Genomic DNA, 22,776 nt, shown 5'->3' on the forward strand with positions numbered 1-22,776 from the left:
ACGAAGATATGGGCTACGTGGGAGTACGTGAGCTCAGTTGGAGGTGGGCAACAAGGGATGGTGGGTTTATGCGCGATTTGTGGATGTGGAAAACTTGTTATGCACCATCGCCCGACCGCCACCTAGTACCACATGTGAGGGGTACCCCATAATCCTACAAGCTTGAGAAGAGGAAGTGTAGAAGGGTGAAACTTCCTGCTTTTATTCGTTGACCACAGAGTGGTACCTGGAGATATGTCGCGGGGGTCAGGAGACCTTGGGGACGTCAGGTGGGGTGCTATTGCCCAAAACCAAGCTTGACCAATCCCGACCCAACCCGGGCATAGTCAGTCAGTGAGAACCTGTGATGTACCTAAACAGGCGAGCTCCTGACAGTCAACAGATAAAAGGAACAAAGACCACAAAGCAAGGAGGCTTGTGTGGTGGCTGGCCAGCTGTGAATCTTGTGTGATATATGGGTTATGGCCTCTGGTAATCGATTACCAAGGGTGGGCAATCGATTACAAGGCTTAAAAATGAAGACAGGAGGCTAAGATGGTCTCTGGTAATCGATTACCAAGGGGTGTAATCGATTACCAGGCTTAAAAATGAGGTCAGGAAGCTATGAGGGCTTCTGGTAATCGATTACCAAGGGGGTGTAATCGATTACCAGGCTTAGAGATGAAGGCAGCAGGTTGTGGAGGTCTCTGGTAATCGATTACCAGTCTCTGTAATCGATTACACAGAGGAATGGGTCACTGGTAATCGATTACCAGGTATGGGTAATCGATTACACAGTGCCTTTTTCAGGTTTTCATGTCTTGAAGCTGTGTGATTCAAGTTTGGCCTCTGGTAATCGATTACCAAGGCTATGTAATCGATTACCAGAGATGAAAAGCCTTAAGATACCCCTTTTACTTGCATGTAGTGGTTATGAGACGCATTGTGTTGCGGCATAGTTAGATTCTTGTGAAAGAGTCTACCCCTTTCTTTTCTTTCTTGTAGATCGTGATGGCGGCGCAGCTAATCCATGATCGAGTGGAGATGGAGTGCCTAGAGGGAGCTTGGGAGACCCTCGAAGGCAACGCGAGGTTCTGATTTCGGGGCACGATTCGATTTACGACTACTTCTTTGGTGCATCCAGATGAACCTGCACGGACGCTTCAGCGCACGATGGAGTGGATACTACCCACGCCTACACCATATCGTTTAGTGGAGCCAGTCCAAGTGATCGAGGTAACGTCATCCGAGGAAGACCCAGAGGAGGATCTCGAGGAGCTACCTCCCGAGCCTGCTGTGGATGCTCTTGACTTTCTAGAGGGTGATGAGGACCCACTTCCTGAGGTGGATTTTCCCGAGGATGTCATGTCGGCATCTGAGGCAGACTCTACGGAGGATAGTGGCCCTAGAGAGATGGCGATCAGCGAAGACTCTTCGTCATAGTGGACAGCTCTTCGGACTAGTTTTATATATTTTTGAGGGTGGGTGTATCTAGGACTGACTGTTAGGTTTACTCTTTTGTTTTTGTATGGGTAGACCTGTTGTATAGGAATTTGATGATTGTATACATGTGGCTAAAGCCACCACTGTGGACACCTTTGCTCTGGATGACACTATGTATTTTGTAAAACTCCCATATTTTGGACAGCTTTAAATGATGAATGCAATTATGATCAATCTTGTTATTTGAAAAGAAAGCATTAGCAACTTTATTTGTAAAGGAGTTTATCGATCGTATTTTTATTCTTTTATTTTCACGTGACAACCTAAAGTAATGGTTGGTATACCTTTCCTTTTGAAAAAGCAAATATTTAGAGATTATGAGCGGTAAGAAAGAAATGACTCCGAATAGAGTTGTGAACTGGCCATTCAGGACTCTATAGTGAGGATTTTCCTTCTAAACCTAGTTATGGTGAAAAGAGAAAGAAATGAAAAAGAAAAAGAAGAAAAAAAAATTTACCATGGTTTTTGTTATTTAAATTATTACTATCAAACCAGTCATTAATTTAGGGACGCCACAACAGCAACCACCCAATCCTATCCATTCCCCCTCTAGTCAACAGCCATTGATGCTAGGTATTTCTAAAGATGCATCTATGTTTTGTGTCTCATATACTAGTTGTGTTTTGCTGAATAACTGTGTGCTTAGATAGTATGATTTTATCTAAGGGGTTCCCAATTTCCTACATGTATATGATTTAGTTGTGGTTATTGTGCAATCAATACTAAAGACATTTAATGTTTTCCTAAATTCCCATTATCTAAAAAAGGGAAGATTTGGAAAAGTAATGCCTGATAAAAAGTTTTTTTTTTATCATGAATGATGAAGGTTAAAAGGTGATGATTCTCCTGTAAAAAATGTGGTTATTTTACCTTTGTGGTAAATATTGTTTTAGGAAACTATTTTTTCAGCCTCATGCCCCCAGTAAATAAATATCAAAGAGGTGTTAGTTTTAAGGTCTAGCTAGTCAACTAAGAATAACAATCATAAGATATTTGTATTGTTGGGCAGTGGATTAAAATATTACTAGAATGACTGAATCAATATCTAGTACAATATATGGACTCGTTTGTTATAAGAATATAATTGTTTAAGATAAAAAAGAATACCAATGTTGTTGTTATTATGAGATGGTTATATCATACTATTTGTATTATGCAGATGTTGGAGAGATATCTGCTAAGCTAATTAACTAAACCATGCATAAAAGCCTCCTAGAAATAGCATAGGAACATGTCTTTATTTAACAGATTTGACTCCTTTAACCACATGTTGTTGGAGTCACAAAATCCAAACAATCTCCTCCTTGACTCAACGACAGCATACACCAAGTTTTTTTCGAAGATACTCAATTCTTGCTTAAGGAAGTGATTTTGTTAAAAAATCAACAAGTTGATTTTCAGTTTTGCAATACAGCAGCTGCATGTCACCTTGCTTTTGCACCTCCCTTAGGAAATACAACTTTATCTTAAAAAATGTTTTGTTTTCCCATGAAACATAGGGTTCTTAGAAATTGAAATTGCAACTTTATTATCAACAAGAACCTGTGTACTCTCCTTTTGCTCCATGTGTAGATCAGCCATAAGTTTTCTTAGCCAAATTGCTTGATTTGCAGCTGCAACAAGTGCTACGTATTCGACTTCAGCGGTAGATTGTACTATGACTTCTTACTTCTTTGAACGCCATGAAAAAACTCTAGAACCAAATGTGAAACAGTAGCCTGAAGTGTTTTTCATGTCATCATTACTCCCAGCCCAATCACTATCTGAATATCCATAAAGACTGAAATCTTTTACTAGCTGAAACTTCACTCCATAACCAATAGTACCCTTGGTATATCTCAAGATTCTTTTGGCTGCCTTAAAATGAATCTCACTAGCACAGTGCATATATCGCGACAACAAGCTTACTGCATAGGTAATGTCTGGCATGGTTGCAATCAAATACATTAGACATTCTATTAAGCTTCTGTACAGTTTTTTATCAACCTTTTCAGCTTCATCTTCATTGCTGAATTTCTCCTTTTGATTCATTGGCGTTGTACTTGGCTTGCATTCCTCCATCTTGAAATTTCTAAGAATTTCCTTTTCATATTTTTCTTGACTTACAAATACTTGACCTCTATCTTGTTGCACCTGTATACCAAGGAAAAATGACATTTTTCCAAGATCAGTCATTTCAATGGCTTCTTTCATTCCTCCTTTAAACTCTTCAATCAGCTCCTTTGAATTTCTTGTCATAAGTAAGTCATCAACATACAAGGAAACAATGACTATTCCAACATTCGTCTTCTTGACATACAAGGTAAAATCACTTAGACTTTTTTCAAAGCCTAAGCTTATCAAATGTGCATCAATTATGCCGTACCAAGACCTTGGAGCCTACTTTAAGCCATACAAGGACTTTTTCAACCGATATACTTTCTCTTCCTGTCCACGAACTACAAATCCTTCAGGCTGCTCTACAAAAATTTCTTCTTCCAAGTGTCCATTCAAGAAGGTTGATTTAACATCCATGTGATGTATAATCCAACCTTTATGTGCAGCAAGAGCTAACAACAGCCTTATGGTATCCAACCTGGCAACTGGAAAAAAAGTTTTTGAGAAGTCTACCCCGAACATATGCACATATCCCTTCACAACAAGCCTTGCCTTATGTTTGTTTATAGAACCATCAACATTAAGCTTTGTTCTATAAACCCATTTCACTCCAATGACATTTTTATCTTTAGGTTTCTCCGTGAGCTCCCATGTTTGATGTTTTTCAATCATATCAAGCTCCTCCTTCATTGCACTTACCCACTTCGAATTAGTTGCAGCTTCATTGTAGTCTACAGGCTCCATTACAGCAACATTACATCTTTGATAAATATCAGATAGAGATCTAGTTCCTCTAACTAGCTGGTCATCCACATCTTCTTTGCTCTCCTCCTGAACTTGAAGCTTCTCACTTTCCTTGCTCCATTTTTCTTCTTCAAAGAATTGCACATCTCTGCTAACAATAACTTTATTACTTTGTGGCAAGAATATTCTATAGGTTTTTGATGTTGAGCTATAGCCTACATAGATTCCCGCTTTCGCCTTTTTATCAAGTTTGTCTCTCTTAACCTGTGGAATATAAGAGAAACACAAGCAGCCAAAGACTTTCAAGTTCATCAGTTTGGTTTGAAACCATACCAAGCTTCGAATGGGGTCGATTTTGAAAAAGCTTTTGTTGGCAATCTATTCAGCAAAAAAAAAACAAAAACAAAAGTGCTTGTAGCCTCTGCCCAGAATTTTTTTGGAAGATCTTTGTCATGAAGTAAACATCTCACCATTTCCAAGAACATTATGTTTTTGTGCTCCACAACCCCATTTTGCTGTGGGGTATAAGGTGATGTCAATTGATGTTCTATCCCTGCATCTTCACAAAACTTGCTGAACTTATCAGACGTATATTTTGTACCATCAGATCTTAATATCTGCATTTTGCTTTCACTTTGATTTTCAACCCACGCTTTAAACTTGTAAAATATGCAGTCAACCTCAGTTTTGTTTTTCATGAAATAAATCCAACACATTCTTGAAAAATCATCAATAAAAGAAATATAGTATTTACTGCCATTCAGAGATGGGGTTTTCTGAGGTCCTCCGACATCCGTATGTACTAATTGTAGCTTGCTTGTTGCTTTCCAAGATTTGCCTTTTGGAAAAGGCAACCTCATTTGTTTTCCATATTGACAAGCAGCACATACGAGTGATTTCTCTTCCAATTCAAGCATCCCTTGTACAAGATCATTCTTCCTCAAATAGAGCAACGAGCCATGATGAAAATGACCCATCCTTTTATGCCAAACCAACGTGTTGTCTTCAACCTTGTGCACATCAAGCTGCTCTTCATCAATCAAATTCAAGGCAAAGCTTTTGCCTTTCATTTGAACTCTGAATAATTCTTTATTATCTGAATCTTTAATCATGCCACTTTTATCTTCAAATAGAACTTTATAGCCTTTCTCTAGAAATTGGCCAACACTCAACAAGTTTTGGGTAATCTCAAGAACGTATAAAACATCAGGAATTAATTTCAGACTTATGCAACCTTCGATCATCATGGTTCCTTTGCCCTTCACTGCTATTTTTGCTCCGTTTCCAATTCTGACTTTTGTGTTGTAGGTTGCATCAAGATCTTTGAATAATTCTTGATCGTAAGTCATGTGGTTCGTGCAACCACTGTCAATTAGCCAACTTCCTATTGATCTTGCGGTAGCAAAGCAAGAAACAACAAAAAGTTCTTCTTCATCGACCCCTTCAATAGCAGCTTGTACATTCTCTTGTTTTTGTGATGACTTGCAGATTTTCTCCACATGCCCTAATTGTCCACATTTATGGCATTTCACATCTGGCCTCCACCAACACTTCTTCTGTGGATGATTGTTTTTCTTACAAAAAGGACATGATGGAAAATCATGAGAGGATTTGCTACCCTTTTTGTGGTTGAAACTTCCTGACTTGCCATTCTTTTTTTTGTCCAGTGATTTAGCTACCAAAGCCCTTTCAGTAGTACCTTCTTGTCTCATGAGTCTTCTTTGTTTCAGAGCCTGAAGTGCGATCAAAAGCTCTGCCAAGGTGATAGTAGTAAGATCTTTTGAGTTCTCCAAGGAAGTCAATGTGGCTTCATATTTTTCTGGAATTGTTACAAGTATTTTTTGAACAATTCGAGAGTCAGGAATTTCAGTGCCAAGAAGACGTATTTTGTTTTCAATGCCAAGAAGCTTGTCCGCATAATCTTTGATTGTCTCCGAATCTTTCATCCACTACATCTCAAGTTCTCGAACCAGATTCAAAGCTTGCATTCCTTTGATTTTTTCACTGCCTTCATACTCTTCCTTCAAAAAATTATAGATTTTGTGTGCCATTTTCATCGTCATTATTCTGTTAAAAATGACTAGAGATACAACTGTGAACAAAATTGATTTGGCTTTGGACTTTCGAAGCCTTCTTTCTTTGTGACTTTTCATTTGGGCAACAATGAGATTATTTGGCAAAGGAGGAACTTCGTAGTCCTCTTCTACTGCTTCCCATACATCATTAGCATCAAGATATGCTTCCATTTTGACAACCCACATTTGATAGTTTAGTCCATCAAATACGGGTACAAAAATGGTAGTAAAGGAGTTTTCATATTCCATCTTATGTGTGGTGGCTATTTGGTGGTTATAGGTGTTTGTGGGTTATATCATAGATCCCGTAAGATACCTTATTGCTCTAGATACCAATTTGTAGGATTTAAAGTATAGGAGACAAGAGGATGAAAGAAAAACTGATAATTTTATTGAGCATAAACAACAAATATTTATACTACAAATTAAAAATAGAAATGTAAACAAACTTGAGACATATCTGCTAAGCTAATTAACTAAACCATGCATAAAATCCTCCTAAGAAATAGCATAGGAACATGTCTTTATTTAACTGATTTGACTCCTTCAACCACATGTTGTTGGAGTCACAAAATCCCAACAAAATTTCTTGAATTGTTGTTTTCTTACTCATTTTGATCATGAGAAGAGTACTATTTACTGACCTTTGGTTTTGATATAAATTTATCTTCAGGACTATTATGCACTTTACAAGGTTTACAAGAAAAGTGGACCTGGTCCAAAAAATGGTGAACAATATGGCGCACCATTTAATGAAGAACAGTGGGCAGATGATGACATAGTAGATTTTAATATCAACCCAGCTTATCAGGAGGCTCCAAATGATGTTCTTGATAATGATAATGTATTGCAGCCTTTGCTTGATGATGAAATCGACAACATCATTAGAGGAATTTTGGATGATGAGCTTGTTCTTGATTAGCAGCATGTGAATGGTTATCCTGACTTTCCTCAGGTCTGTGATCTTCTCCATATTTCTTCCAAGTTCTCATTGATTTAGCTTTATTTTTATTTCTTTTTTGTTTATTGTGTGGGGGTAGGAAACCTTTAGACGCTGATGGGTTTATATATGAAAATTAGATGAAATAGTAATGATAATAACAGAATGATGAAAAAGTGCTTGTAATTGTATATAAATGGAGGAAACAATTACAAAAGTATTGGCAAGGAATACCGATAACAAACTGATAGTGGAAGACTATCAATCCCCAAGCACACAGTGCTCCCCGAGTCACTCACAATGACCCCACAATTCTAACAGAATTCTTGTCTCCCCATTCTCTCTCACCATAACAGCTTATATAGTCACATGCCCATGCACATCACACATCCATCAGCCACGTCATCATTATCATTCTATATTCCCTTTCCTTTCTTTCTTTTGTAAACCCTCCATATCTTTGATGGCCCAATATCAAGGCCCACCTTTGGATCTATGTTTCTATCAACACCCTGCTCCTTAGAAACAACCTTGTCCTCAAGGCTAAAATCTGGAAATTGACCACGCAAGAAGGCATCATCTTCCCAAGTAACATCATCCAAAGACTTATGTTTCCATTTGATCAAACTTTTGTGCACAGCCACACCCCCCCTGCATAATTACTCTGGAGCCCATCACCTGCTCGGGGTACACATCAGCAACATCTGTTATTTCCAAGTCTTTGGGGAGTTCACCTTGAACTTGATACTCTCCTATGGCTTTCTTCAGCAGAGACACATGAAAGACCGGGTGAATACGAGATTGTTCGGGGAGTCGCAATCTATAAGCCACCTCTCCAATTTTTGCCAAAATTTTGAAAGGCCCATAAAAACGAGCAGACAATTTTTTATTGATCCTCTTGACCACAGAGTGTTGTCGGTGAGGGCATAGCTTCAAAAAGACCCATTCCCCTATGACAAAAGACAAATCCCGCCTCTTCTTGTTAACATAGCTAGCCATCTGGTCTTGAGCTCTTGAAAGATGCAATTTGAGTTGATTAAGAGCCTCATCTCGCTCACTTAATTCCATCGCAATAGCTGCCACCTTGGTCTCGTTGGTTAAAAATCGCAAAATACTAGGAGGTTGTCTGCCATAAACCACTTCAAACGGAGTCTTACCAATAGACACATGGTAAGTTGTGTTATACCAGAATTCCGCCCACGAAATCAAGTTTGACTATGTTTTGGGCTGATCTGAAGCAAAACATCTCAAATAAATCTCCAAGCACCGATTTATGACTTCTGTTTGCCCATCAGTCTCCGGATGGTATGCTGAACGCATCTGCAACTTCGTACCATGTAATCTAAATAATTCCAACCAGAAATTGCTAACAAATAAGAGATCCCTATCACTGATAAGGGTCTTAGGGATACCATGGAGTCTCACTATTTCTTTAACAAACAGTTCAAAAATGGATTTGGCGGTATATGGATGTTTGAGCAGTATAAAATGGCTATATTTGGACAATCTGTCCACTACTACTAGCACAGCCTCATAACCCCTCGACTTGGGCAATCCCGTAATGAAATCCAACGATAAGTCTTCCCAAATGGCATTAGGAATAGGAAGGGGTTGCAGCAACCCTCCGGGTGTAGTCGCAACATACTTCTGTCTCTGACACACATCACAAGCCCTGACAAAGTCTCTCACACTTCTCTGCATTCCTACCCAGTACAAATTGTCTGCCAAACTTCTATAGGTTCTAAGAAAACCAGAGTGTCCTCCAGTGGGGGTACTATGATATTCTTCCAATAAGTTAAGAATTGATGGTGATTTCAGAGAAAGAACTAACCTCCCATGGTAGAATAGAATCCCCTGTTTGACATGGAATCCCGGTTTAGCTTCAGGAGAGGCTTGTAATTTCGGGATCAGCTTCTGAATTTCTGGGTCCATAGCAACTTCCTCTAGCAATTTCATACTATGCACCCATTGTGGATAAGAAATCATGGTGCTGAACTCAGTTTCATCATAGCACCTAGACAGGGCATCAGCAGCCTTATTATCTAAGCCAGGTTTATATTTTACCTCAAACTGATAACCTAACAGCTTGGCTAACCAACATTGTTGGTCCGGAGAGGAGACTCTTTGCTGCAAGAAATGTTTTAGACTCTTATGATCAGTGTAGACGATGAACTGTTTTCCCAATAAATAATGCCTCCAATGTTGAATACTCAAGACCAAAGCCATTAATTCTTTTTCATACACTGATTTAGCTAAATTGCCATCAGATAATGCCTTGCTAAAAAAAGCTATTGGTTGCCTCTGTTGCATAAGGACTGCACCAATTCCCCTACCAGCCGCATCGCATTCCACTTCAAATGGGAGTTCAAAATTTGGGAGCACTAGAACTGGAGGAGAAGTCATAATTTGCTTCATTAAATTGAAAGCTTTCATTGCATCTGTCCCCCACACAAAGTTGTCTTTCTTAGTCAAATCTGTCAGAGGTTTTGCCACTTTACCATAGTCTTTTATGAACTTTCTATAATAACCTGTAAGGCCTAAAAATCCACGAACTCCTTTCACATTCTTTGGCTCAGGCCACTCGAGAATGCACTTGACTTTCTCTGGATCTACTGCCACCCCATCTCCAGAGATAACATGGCCTAGATAGTCAATTTGCTTGCAGCCAAATTTGCACTTAGACGGGTTTGCAACAAAGCAATTTGCTAACAGCACCGACAAAACTTGTGTTAAATGATCTTGATGTTCTTGAGTATCTCTGCTATATACTAGAATATCATCAAAAAAGACCAATACAAATTTCCTCAAAAATGGTCTAAAAATATCATTCATGGTGGCCTGAAAAGTGGCTGGAGCATTCATCAACCCAAACGGCATAACAAGATACTCATAATGGCCATTATGAGTCCTAAAAGCTGTTTTGTGAATATCATCCTCGTGCACCCTAATTTGATGATAACCCGACTTAAGATCAATTTTTGAAAAAATAGTTGCTCCATAAAGCTCATCTAATAATTCATCTACGACGGGAATCAGATACTTATCTGGAATTGTAGCTTTTTTTAAAGCTCTATAATCCACACACATCCTCCAACTCTTGTCTTTCTTTTTGACCAAATTCACCAGGCTCGAATACGCACTCATGCTTGGTCTGATAACTCCTACCTTCAGCAGTTCACGCACTTGTTTTCCAATCTCCTCCTTCTGATGATGAGGGTATCTGTAGGGTCTCACATTGATGGTCCCATGATCCTGAAATAATTTAATCTGATGCACTTGGGTTCTTTCTGGAGGTAATTGAATCTGCTCTTTGAACACCTCATGAAACTGTTCTAATATACCCTTCAAGTCTCCTGGTATCACAGTTTTGCTTTGCTCTTCTTGAGACCACCACCAATCTGTTCCCAACCTCCTTTGTTTGTCTTCAAGGAATGTGTTCAAGTAGCTTTGTTTCTCTTGTGTGCCACCTTGACCTTTCAATTTCACCCACTGATCCTCATACAGGAATTGCATAGACAAAACTTTCCAATCCATCACCACTTTTCCTAAGGTACTCAACCACGACACTCCTAACACCATATCCAAACCTCCCAACTCCAACACCAGAGCATCCACCTTCACCACAATAGGTCCCAATTGGATGTTGAGCCCGTAGCAAACTCCCTCAGATACAACTTTGTGGCCATCTCCCAATTTAATGTGCTTCGCAACGCCGACGGTAATAGTAAGCCCTAGAGCAGTAGTGACTTGGGGCAAAATGAAATTGTGACTTGCCCCACTATCAATTAACACCAACACATCAACATTTTCAATTTTCCCTTCAATCTTCATAGTACGGTGTTCTCCCATACTTCCTAGTACTCCCACGGATTTGCATTCTACTTCAATCTCCTCTTCACTGTCAGACTGCACAGCTTCCATCGCCACTATCTCCCCTTCATCATTCAGAGCCTCTCCTTCTCCTAAAATCAATACTCTTAGGGCTCGTTCGGGACACTTATGGAGAGTGGGGTGATACTTTCCCCCACATTTGAAGCATAAACCCTTGGCTCTCCTCTCAGCCATCTCGTCGTTACGGATGCTCCGAACTCCCTTCCACTTCTCCGACACCCCAGTGCAAGCATCGGTCTCCCCTTTCCTTCCTGTTGATGCTAACGACATCGTTGAGATCGTGTTAGATCCGCTAGAACCCGTTTTCTGCGTTGGGTTAGACCAACCCAAATTAGGTGAACGAGTTGGGTCTCTCGGGTTCAACCTGCTCCGGCTCTTCTGAAATGATTCAGCCCAATTATTTCGACCCATCCGATCCTACACCCCCCTTTTACTATCGCTTCTCTCCCCATCTTCATCTTCTTCTTTCAGTTCCTCTTCCACATCCTTCGCGATCCGCATCATTTGCATCCTGTTCAGAGGATTTAGCGTTCGAACCCTCCTTCGTATCTGAGGCTTTAATCCACTCATGAAATAGCCCAGATATTGCTCCTCTGGAAGCCTACCCACTTGTGAGGATAACAATTCGAATGCCTCCACAAACTCCTCAACACTCCCTTTCTGCCTCAATGTTGACAATTCTTCAAATGGGTTCTCTAGCCATCATCCTCCGTAACGTGCGATCAATGCCCTTTTCAACTTCTCCCACGCAATTCATCCTCCGTTTCCATCAAAAGGTTGAACCAGTGTATGGTTGAGCCTTCCATGCTCAGTCGAGCCAGCTTCACACGCATTTCGTCCGTTGTGTTTTGCACATCAAAGTAAATCTCAGCTCGTGTGATTCAAGCCACAGGGTCATCACCTTCAAACAGTGGCAACTTCACCTTCTTGACAGAAAGACAAGATTCCTCTTGTGATGATTCCCCCACCGAGTTCTCACTCTCCCGATTCACTCCCTTCTGAGCGATTTGTTTGCTTAATTCACTCATAATCAAACTCTGTTGTTGCATCTGTTGAGCTAATGATTGCAACATAGCTTGCACGTCACCCATCTGAGCTTCCAACGCATCAATTCGGTCTCCCATTTGAGAATGCAGTCGCATCTACCGTCGTCAGGGAATGGTGGTTATGTAATCCGGTAGGTCGGACCAATTGATGGGTTTATATATGAAAATTAGATGAAATAGTAATGATAATAACAGAATGATGAAAAAGTGCTTGTAATTATATATAAATGGAGGAAACAATTACAAAAGTATTGGCAAGGAATACCGATAACAAACTGATAGTGGAAGACTATCAATCCTCAAGAACACAATGCTCCCCAAGTCACTCACAATGACCCAGTGCTCCTCGAGTCACTCACAATGACCCCACAATTCTAACAGAATTCTTGTCTCCCCATTCTCTCTCACCATAACAGCTTATATAGTCACACGCTCATGCACATCACGCATCCATCAGCCACGTCATCATTATCATTCTATATTCCCTTTCCTTTCTTTCTTTTGTAAACCCTCCATATCTTTGGTTTGGGCCCAATATCAAGGCCCACCTCTGGATCTATGTTTCTATCAGCAGCAGACACTATATATGTAACTATATATACTTTTTATAGTTTTGATCTTGTTGTCTATAAACTCTCTTCCAATTTGACATCAAAATTTTCCACCTTATTTAGCAGTTTTAGTGGTAATGATTCATGTTGTTCTGTCAAAAGGTGTAAAGAGCTGCTGTACTTGTGATTTTGGATTTGTGAAATATAATGCTACATTTGAATATCTCTACTAAAATAAAGTAACTGGAAGGCAGTTTCTCTTTTGTTTGTTGATTTGTAATATTAGTTTCTCTATCAGTTTTTTCAAAGCTGCTACTGATTTTTTACTCTTTTAATTTCTACGTGTCATTTCTAAAAGGCATTGACTAATATTTTTTCTAAAATCGTGTAGGTTGTTAGTGAAGAAACACAAAGTACTGTTGTGGATCAGTTCTCTGAGGCTGTGATGTTCCGTGAGCCAGTCAGAATCACACAGCCTAGCAGCCAATTTTTTGATGCTCAGCCTAGCTTTAGATGTTACCGGTATAAGTCCCAAAAAAGAGAAATATTGAAGAAAGAAAAATTAATGGTAGTTATTTATGCAGTTGAAGCATATTTCACCTTTTTTTTTCTTCCTGTTTATGCCTAATCCGGTATCTACATTTTGTATTATTTAGAGAAACATTGTTTTGTTGGTTTTAATCAATGCCAGCCCATATCCTTGCAGGTATTGCGAAATATGTTTGGAATTGTTAGGCTGCAGTTCATATATTCACCCTTTGACATCTGTTTTTTTTTTTTTTTATATACAATATGCAACTTGAAGCTATATATTTAGTTTAGCAAATACTGTGAGAATCTATAATTATTATACTCAATTGATTAGTGAAAGAATGAGTTGAGAATTTTTTGGTGCCCAACATAAGTAATCTCTATATGAAAGATATAATAAAGACTCACCAGGGGCTTCTTGCTCAATATTGGAGTGACTACTCATTATGATGATGATGAAGTTTTTCTTATACAACCAAAGGGTTTAAGTTTAACGGTAAGAGGATATGAAATTGGAAACTGTGGAAGCAAATATGCATGTGTAGTATATATAGGTTCATTTGGTTCCTTAATGTAATCGAAATCCGAATGGCTTCTGCGACAACTACAAACGTGAGTTAAGAAAACAAAGTCTTTTTCATTTGGTCTTTCTAGGCTGTGTCGTCGTTGTTCTTTTCACTTTTGATACCCTTAACTAATTCACCATCTTTATATGGTTTTGTATCACATACTACCTCCCTAGATGGCATTTTTTAGACATTATTTAATTATTTCACCTTTTTATAGGATTTAATTTTTTAGAGGAGAATTTAACTACTTTATAGGATTAGTTAATAAACAATAAAGGCTACTAATTTCATAATACTTGTAAATATTTTTCACAATGCAAATTTATAATAATTTTAAAATCACTAATTAAATTCACCAATTTTTTTAATTCTTGTAAATTAATTAAAGCAATCTTATAGAAAGAAGAAGGTAATAAATATATAGTTGAAGAATTTAAGTAGAATACATGGGTTAAAATTTTTTTATGTTGTTATTTAATTATGATAGTCATATATTATAAAATTACTATCTTTTATATTAATTAATTTAATACTTATATTTAAATAATTTCTTTTTGAAGACTGACTTTATTACGCAAGTGTTTATCATGCATACATGATGTATCTCCCTCTTTGATATTCTTTTCATTGGTAATACTTGTCGAAACATGGGAATGATGTTCAATTGCAATTACTGGAAATTTTAAATTGATTTTTTCTTGAATTTTCACTTACTTTTTTTTTTTTACATTTCTCAAAGAATAAATATTTTTTAGAATAAATAAAAGTTATGGTAAATTCATTCTTGTTAACTCGGTTGATTAAATATAATATATAAATGTTAAAAATCTCTTCATAATTCGTATTATGTTTAATTTATAAAAAAAATATTTCTAGTAGGTTTTTATTTCCTCCTTCCTCGATGGAATAAAAATAGATTACTAACCTTGTTAGGGTTAGTCATATAAAACAGAATTAGGGTTTATATCGCGCATAGTGTGGTAGCAGCAGCTGAGTTTGTTTCCGTTGCTGCTTCACCCACCTCGCTTTGACGGACAAAGGAGATTTGGTGGTGACTATGATGGATACCGTGGAGGTCCACGCGGACCTAGTGGTGATTTCGGTGACAAGGGTGGAGCTCCTGGTGACTACAGGCCTTCTTTTGGAGTAAGCTTTTTGTAATATATCAATTAACATTATTTGCTATTATTCTATATCAATCAATATTATTGTGTTTCTATTTGTTTATTTATTGTTTGCTATTATTCTATATATGTTCAGTATCTTTTCTTCAACCACAGATCCACGTCTAATTCGAAGCAAGTTTATAAATTGAGTTTTTATATGATTTTGAACTGAAAATTAAAAAATATGCACGTTCTAAACTTGAAACGCACCAAAAATCTTTGATGTGATGTTGAATCAAACAGTCACTTTTGATTGCATGTTCCACGTTTGGGCTAAAGCATAACAAGTTATGGCTTCTGTTCATTTCTTGATGATTAACCTGGAAATTTGGCAAAACTTGAGTCATAAACTTGTGTCCAAACATAGTTAATGTGTTTGAGTGAGAGATAGATAGAATGCTAAAAACAACATTCTCTTTATTAAATTATAAAAATGCATTTTAAGAAGTCCAATTCTATTTTTTTAATGTTGACTGGAGATTGCTAATATACACTATTACACCTATTAAAAAATTAGAAGATGGATCTTAGAATTCACCAATTTTTCTTAAAATACAAAAATATATTACTCAATTCTTTAAAATAAAAATTAGGTGAAAATTCAGGTAATTCTCGTGTATTAATCAATCTTAATTCTCATCATTATTTTTTTTTGCTATCATGTTGTTGGTATAGAAAATTCATTAATTTTGTTGACTATTAATCTTTGTCCAAAAAACTGACGGACTATAATTAATGAAATTATTTTCTTTTAATCATGTTTTTTCATTTAAAAGGTTTGAATCAAGACTTTACTTAAAAGAGATTGTACTACTCGGACCAATCATTTATTGATTTCTCATATCCAACTTATGCATTCAAACTCAGCATCGAATGCCTTGACAAGAGTCAAGCTGTTGAATGTTAATTAATCATATAGAGGAATTCTCTGCATTAGAACTTTTTTTACTTAAATGAAATTTCTTGCATTGTAACTGAAATTAAAGATAATGTGATAATCGGCCCTACCCGAGGACGACGGTTATATTATATCATGCTCGTATTTTTTTCACACTTGCTATTAGCATCCCCATTTTTTTACAACTCCTCCCTTCTCTATATTTTTTATACCAATTATACCTTTTATTTATTAAAACATAGTTTTGGAAATTATTTTTGGAACAAATAGAAACAATAAATAATAGCAAAAAAAAAAATATATAGCTTTTTGCTATTATTGAATGAAAATGATTTTCATTCATTCATTTACCAGAGGGCACTACATAGGTATTTATACATAGGAAGGAGTAATTTTAACTGCTTTTCCTTATTGAATAACTGAATGTGCTGACATAGTACATTCAGTTTTTGATTACACGGAACCTGTTACTACCAGTATACTAGCCATACTATACCCTTATACTTACTGAAGTGTTTATTCAAAACAAGCTTGTCACATGTGAGCTATGTTATAAGTGCTGAGTTCAATAGCTTGATAAGTTTTACCATAAAGCTTATTAAATAAGTTAAGTAGAGCTTATATGATGATCACTAACCTCACACCTTCAATTTTCAAATTCAGTCTTTATATGATAAGATAACCCAAATAAACTTCATAGGAGCTTTTCCAAAAGCACACATAGTCATTTTATAAGATCTATATGGTGCCATTTTCTATTTATTGATTGATATGTTACTTTTCCATCCCTACTCCCATTCTTGATCTTCTTTCTCTTTATAGTGTTACATTGTGTGCATGTAATTGTAGATTTCATCCTCATTCCACAAATTTGTTCTAAATGGATAGCTTTTTTAATCATTGTCCATGTATAGGGAAGAGGCTAAAGACTTAGAATCACGACATCAAAAAAGTGAAATTCCACTTACTTCTGGTGATATTCCTGTTGGCATTAAGAGGTACATCCTTACATTTGGCTTTGAAGACTTGGATGAATTCCCATCTTGTTTTGTTTGACATCTTGTATGAGATTAAACTTTTTTTGTTAAATGATATGTCTTGGCTTTAAAGGCTTAGATCAAATGCTTTTTTTGTCTTGTTTGATGTCTTCTGTGAGATTAACATTTTTTGTTCAATGATTTGCCTCCACTGAAACTTTTTCAGGGATCTTTTGTATTGAAAAATTTATAATTTATTTACTTTCTCTTTAATGTGCTTTAAGATTGTTAATTTTAGTAAATATCTTTATTGTAGTAAATGCCAACCGTATTAAGATCCTTTGCAGTAATGTGGTGTCTGTGTCTTGGCATTATTTTTCTTTTGTATCCCATCCTTTGGGTTCTAGGAATGAATTGTTAACATAATTACTTCTGAAAATTTGTTTAGCTTAGTGATTTCTTTGGCAAAGAAAACATGGTTCTTTTGATAAAGTTCCACCAAGGATTTTAATTCAGAAATAAGACTACTATAGATCTAAACACTCAACTACCATCACCCTTCTATCCGAACACAAGGTTTGAGGATGTGGTCATGGGTGACAAATTTAATGTTTATATATTTGCATGCATCTTATTGTGGCATTTTTTTTACAACTAACAATCATGATACCTTGAAGTCTTGAGAACTGGAGTTCTATTTCAGTTGCAATGATTTATATTTTAACCCAATATAAATATAGAAAGAGAAGAAAAAATAGCAATGAATAACAATTATGGGATTCACTGCTATTAGTTCGCTGCCATTTTGGCCTTATTGAAGTTGTAAAATTGCGTATGGAATGCTGGCCTTGTTTTGTAATCTTAATTTCTAGCATGATATCAGATTAATAGTAAGGTTTTTTCTTTTATCAGAAAAATAGATCGGTCTTACCAAGAGTTGGAAGCAAGGAGGGGTAGACTTAGCCAACTAGAGAAAATCTACATGGATATGACAATGCAGAAGGATAACTGATGGAGGTCGTACCCGAATCAAATCATCTATCATTATACAAACAAGGCCCTGAATGGCCTACGTGTCGCGCTGTGGTTAATCTACTTTCCCGCCCAAAAATGTCATATCCTGCTACAGTGCATGGCCTACAAAATGATGCGTTCCCAATTCCAAGTGTTTCCAATAGTTTCCAATAAACCATTTGTATACCGATGCATTTCCATTACCCATGCTTTTCGAATACCAATGCTTCTTGAATACCGACAATAATTATGACCACTTGACAAGACGTTTACTTTTGCAGATTGCAGATGAATGAAGGGTTTTGGTTATACGCTTTGTTTCTTTTGTTTTATTTTCATCCTCTGTTTTTGGTTATACGTTTGGTTTCCTTGCATTTGGCTCCTACTTTACACAGGTGCATTTGAAGAAGAAAGGTTCATTTGAACAAAAACAAAGGTGCATTTTTTCTACTTTCCATGTGTTAGATTAACACGTATACGCTTTTTTTTTTTTTTTTGCTTCGACTTTACCTGTGAAAAAAGAAATTTGTTGCTGCATGTGTATGATTTCGTGTTTTGTTTTTGCTTCTTCTTTGTTCTTTGGTTTTTTTTCCTACTTTGCACAGGTGTATTTCAAGAAGAAAGGTTCATTTGAACAAGAAATGTGTGTTTTTTTCTACTTGCCATGTGTTACATTAACACGTATTGGTTTTTTTTTTGCTTCGCCTTTACCTGTGAAAAAAAGATTTAGTTGGTGCATGCGTATGATTCCGTGTTTTATTTTTGTTTCTTGGTTATTTGTTTTTTTTTTCGTACTTTACACAGGTGCATTTGAAGAAGAAAGGTTCATTTGAACAAAAAAGGTGCATTTTTTTCTACTTTCCATGTGTTAGATTAACACGTATTCATTTTTTTTTTGTTTTTTTTGCTTCATCTTTTGGTTTTGGTTGTTTTGGTTCTTCGTTTTCTTTTGTTTTGTTCGTTACCTGTCTATCATTTTCTTATTTGTCTATGTATTTTTTTTTTGTTTCCATGTGTTTATTGGTCTCTTTTATACTATTTTTTAAAAAAACTTCAATGCTCTGTTTGATGCGCTGTTCATGTTGTTTCTTTGTGACATTGTAGCGATGTCTCGAAAAGAAAATCTTATATCTGAATTGCATCCAAGGAAAGGGACATGGAAGATAGCAGTGCGTATAACCGATATGTGGGATGTTAAGAAGCACAATGGGAGACAAGCGATTGACATGGTCTTCATAGACCAAACGATAATTGTTATGTTATTTGCTTTCATTCTACTATGTAGTTAGTGAAGAGGGTATTTGTAGTTATGGATTGTTTATAACTTTCAGGGTGTAAAGATTGAGGCAACGCTATGGCAAGAGTTGTTCCCTGAATTTCAACCGAAGTTAGCTTTAGGTTGTTCCTATTTGATCCAAAACATCAAAGTTGTGGACAATCAATCTGAATATAAAGTAAGTCCAATTTCATATTTGCTTTACTTTGTGAAAACAACATCTGTGAAGGAGGTTGAAAGACCTGAAATTCTTGCTAATGTACACGTGATAACTGAAATTGCTGATATTATTTCTGGCATTGCACCATGACATACTTTAGTTGGTAAGTATATTATAATGTTTTCCATTACATATTAGTTTATATATTCAACCTATGTTCAACACAACTTAATTCTATTCATTTATGTTGGTTTGAAAATAGATGTCGTGGGTGTTGTCGCTAAAGTTATTGAACAAAAAATAGTGAATCCTGCATACAAGGTTACGGTGAAGTTGAGAGATAATAGGTTATTTTCATTATATTTTTAAATATTTAGAAAAACCATAATAAAATATATTAAATCACAAATTAGTATGTATGTGTTATGTTCTGTTAGTGATGCTGAGATCCTCATGACACTGTGGGAGGATTATGCTCTTCAGCTAGATGATGCTATTGAAAAAAACCATTTTGTTAGGGAGCCGTTGGTGCTTATGTTAACATTGACTAAGATCAAAGATGCCAAAGGTGAATATAATGTATTTTTTTATTACTTCTTACATTTGCGAATCAATCTTATGTGGCATTGCATATTATTTCATGTACCTATAATGTTTTTTTGCAGACAAGTATCCCCTCAGTGTCCAAAATATAAAAAATGGTTCCAAGTTGTATGTAAACTCCGATGATATTGCTGAGATAAGGAAATTCCTTGATAGGTATGATAACTGCAAACAATTTAAGTTATATATTTTGTTTATAATAATACTCTAATGTCATGACCTTCCTCATTGCAGTTTTTGTGTTCCATTTTATGTTGGTGGATTAACAGAAGAAGGGAGTGGTTTGCAATCCCAGTATACCAGTAATTCACAAAGAGGTGATCGTGATAAGTTCTTGCATAATGCTCAGATGGTCAACTTAGGTGACATAAGCAGACTGAGAGACGTAACAACAAAAAATTTTAAATGAAACACCATTTGTATTGGATATGGTGTGGTTCCCGAATTGGATTTGGTGTGGTTGCCGGCTGTTTATGGTGAAAGTATTGTTGTTGTTGTTGTGTGTATGATTTTTTTTCATACCTTTTAAATGTCGTTTTACAATTTTTGCCCGTTTAATTTTTTTTTTGTTTGATCTGTCCACTTTCATTTGTTATATATTTTAATTCAATTAGGACTGTTTCTGTTTGACCGTTGCTACGGTGGATGATGTCCTGATTGATACACCATGGAGTTATGATAGCTTTCCAAATTGCACTACAACGTTTGATCCATTATAAATAGTGGGTGCCTGCCGTTCGTGCCAGAACCAAGTTAGTCATATGGTTCCCAAGTAAAATGTATTTATTCCCAAATGAGTTATAATGTACTTAACATTCGAGTCTTTATTCACATGGATATTGTTGTGTTAGGTATAAATTAGTTGTGAAAATGGAACACAATGGAGAGAAAGCTAACTTTCATTTTTGGGATGCAACGTGTATCAAAATGTTCGGTAAGACAGCCGAGGAATGTCGACATGAATTGATTGCGGTATGTATTGTAACATACCCTGATGGATGACATGACAATTCAATATGAATTTACTATATTGCATTTAAATTTATTTGTTTAAATTTATTCATAATAATTAAATTTATTTGTTTAAATTTATTCATAATTATTAGGGTGGTGACAAGATCAAAGTGTCCCCTGAGTGTGTGGATGATTTGGTTGGTAAGACATTGGCGCTCAGGTTCAAGTACCGTGTAAACATGCGCCAGTCATCTGTGATGGATGTTAGCCAAGAAGAACATCATATCCAGACATTGACTTTCAAAATTGGTCTACAGGTAATAGTTAACTTATCGTAAGGGTGTATACGAAAATTTAAAAACATTTGATGTTGCCTCTGAATGTGGTATATGCAGGATGAACAAACTATAGGGAAGTCACCCGCATCGTGTGCTGAGACTTCATCAAGGGATTACCATCCGACGGTATGTAAATTTGTTACACCTTTCATTAAGTAATTAAGTACAAATTTGGTCTAAATATGTTATTGGGGCGTCATAATAATACTTTATATTTGTTTTGCAGCCTTCATTGTCCCAGTCAACTGACTATGACCCTGGGAACACTGCCTTCATCACCCCTGCCAAAAGATTGAGCGGTCAACAAGCCACAAATGAATTTGATTCTAAGGATACTACTGCGTATGAGCTATCCACAAACAAACATATTAAAACTGAGTAATCAGTTGACAATTTAATTATATATTGTATGCTTAAATTTTATATACGTTTGTTGGGTTATTTTGGTTTATGTTTGTTGGGCTATTTTTTGGTGATGTTGTACCCACTCAATTAGTCATGTATGGACAATGAATTCTATCGACATTATTTCGTATGGTTAAATTTGATATCAGTAATCGTTGTCCATTTAAGATCGTGATGGGAACTATATTGTTAATGATTAAAACGGTGTCTTCGAATTAAAATCCAGACAAATAACATACGACTAAATTTTGTCACCAACGGACATATATTTATGTCTTTGAATTTGAAATTATCAATTGAAAGAAAACAAAGTTTTTATCAATTCTTTAAACCATATTATGTATGTTTACTTAAGGTACATTGTAATTGTTGTTTTGTACACATGCGTAATTAGTGGGGTTAATTTGCTAAATCCAAATAATGTCATTTGTATTTGTGAAAAAGTAAAACAATTGTATTTTGTAATTAAATGATAACATTTAGTACGATTTCCTGCAGGTTGACAAGCCAGGATCAGCTTCTGGACTTACGACGGATTTAGTACGATACATTGTAATTATCATTTGAATTTGTAATTTCGTCTTTCAATTTGTAATTATCAATTGAAAGAAAACAAAAGTTTTATGAATTCTTTAAACCATTTTATGCATATTTCCATAACGTACATTGTAATTATTGTTTTATACACGTGCCAAATTAGTGGGGTTAACTTGCTTAATGCAATTAATTTCTTTTGCATTCGTAAAAAAGTAGAACAGTTGTATTTTCTAATATAATGATAACATTGTGTACGATTTTGTTGTAGGTGGACAAGTCAATATAAGCTTATGGACTAATGATGCCCTTATGACGGTAACGTATAGACTTATACAAAATCACTGCCATATAAATTGTTGGAATTGGTGCCAAAGCAGGTACTATTTAACCTAATACTTTATAGTATATTATTTGCCATATTAGTGTTAGGTTATACTGTGGAGTACCTTTCACATATAATACAAGTATATATTAGGTATTAGACGTGACCTGACCTGCATATTCCCAATACCCGGTACATCG

General features: G+C 36.2%; 2 protein-coding genes across 3 annotated transcripts; one reads left to right on the forward strand and one right to left on the reverse strand.

Annotated features, from left to right (window-relative positions):
• Window positions 1–3,147: 3,147 nt before the first annotated feature.
• LOC102661524 (uncharacterized mitochondrial protein AtMg00810-like) lies at window positions 3,148–3,720 on the reverse strand. Its single transcript, XM_006599761.1, has one exon. The coding sequence runs from the start codon at window positions 3,718–3,720 to the stop codon at window positions 3,148–3,150; it is 573 nt and encodes a 190-aa protein (XP_006599824.1).
• An 11,173-nt stretch (window positions 3,721–14,893) lies between these two features.
• On the forward strand, window positions 14,894–21,837 carry LOC102670369 (uncharacterized). Of its 2 annotated transcripts, XR_005889011.1 has the most exons (11): window positions 14,894–15,072; window positions 16,905–16,988; window positions 17,880–18,417; window positions 18,786–18,823; window positions 19,086–19,985; window positions 20,083–20,176; window positions 20,255–20,772; window positions 20,872–20,992; window positions 21,127–21,291; window positions 21,370–21,438; window positions 21,539–21,837. XR_005889011.1 is itself a non-coding variant. In XM_041010449.1 (9 exons), the coding sequence occupies exons 6-9, from the start codon at window positions 20,891–20,893 to the stop codon at window positions 21,692–21,694; spliced, it is 492 nt and encodes a 163-aa protein (XP_040866383.1). In that variant the 5' UTR covers window positions 14,894–15,072; window positions 16,905–16,988; window positions 17,880–19,985; window positions 20,083–20,176; window positions 20,255–20,772; window positions 20,872–20,890; the 3' UTR covers window positions 21,695–21,837. The 2 variants fall into 2 exon arrangements, 1 of the variants encoding a protein (XP_040866383.1); XM_041010449.1 differs by having other exon boundaries at window positions 17,880–19,985.
• Window positions 21,838–22,776: the final 939 nt, after the last annotated feature.

Source organism: Glycine max, chromosome 16 (genome assembly GCF_000004515.6).
Source record: "Glycine max cultivar Williams 82 chromosome 16, Glycine_max_v4.0, whole genome shotgun sequence".
NCBI lineage: Eukaryota > Viridiplantae > Streptophyta > Magnoliopsida > Fabales > Fabaceae > Glycine > Glycine max.

Bases quoted from the DNA above. Each gene is read 5' to 3' on its own strand.
- LOC102670369 (XM_041010449.1), top strand. From the start codon at position 20,891: ATGGAACACAATGGAGAGAAAGCTAACTTTCATTTTTGGGATGCAACG. The intron at 20,993-21,126 runs GTATGTATTGTA...CATAATTATTAG, and splicing joins GTCGACATGAATTGATTGCG to GGTGGTGACAAGATCAAAGT. The intron at 21,439-21,538 runs GTATGTAAATTT...TTTGTTTTGCAG, and splicing joins CAAGGGATTACCATCCGACG to CCTTCATTGTCCCAGTCAAC.
- LOC102661524 (XM_006599761.1), bottom strand. From the start codon at position 3,720: ATGACAAGAAATTCAAAGGAGCTGATTGAAGAGTTTAAAGGAGGAATG.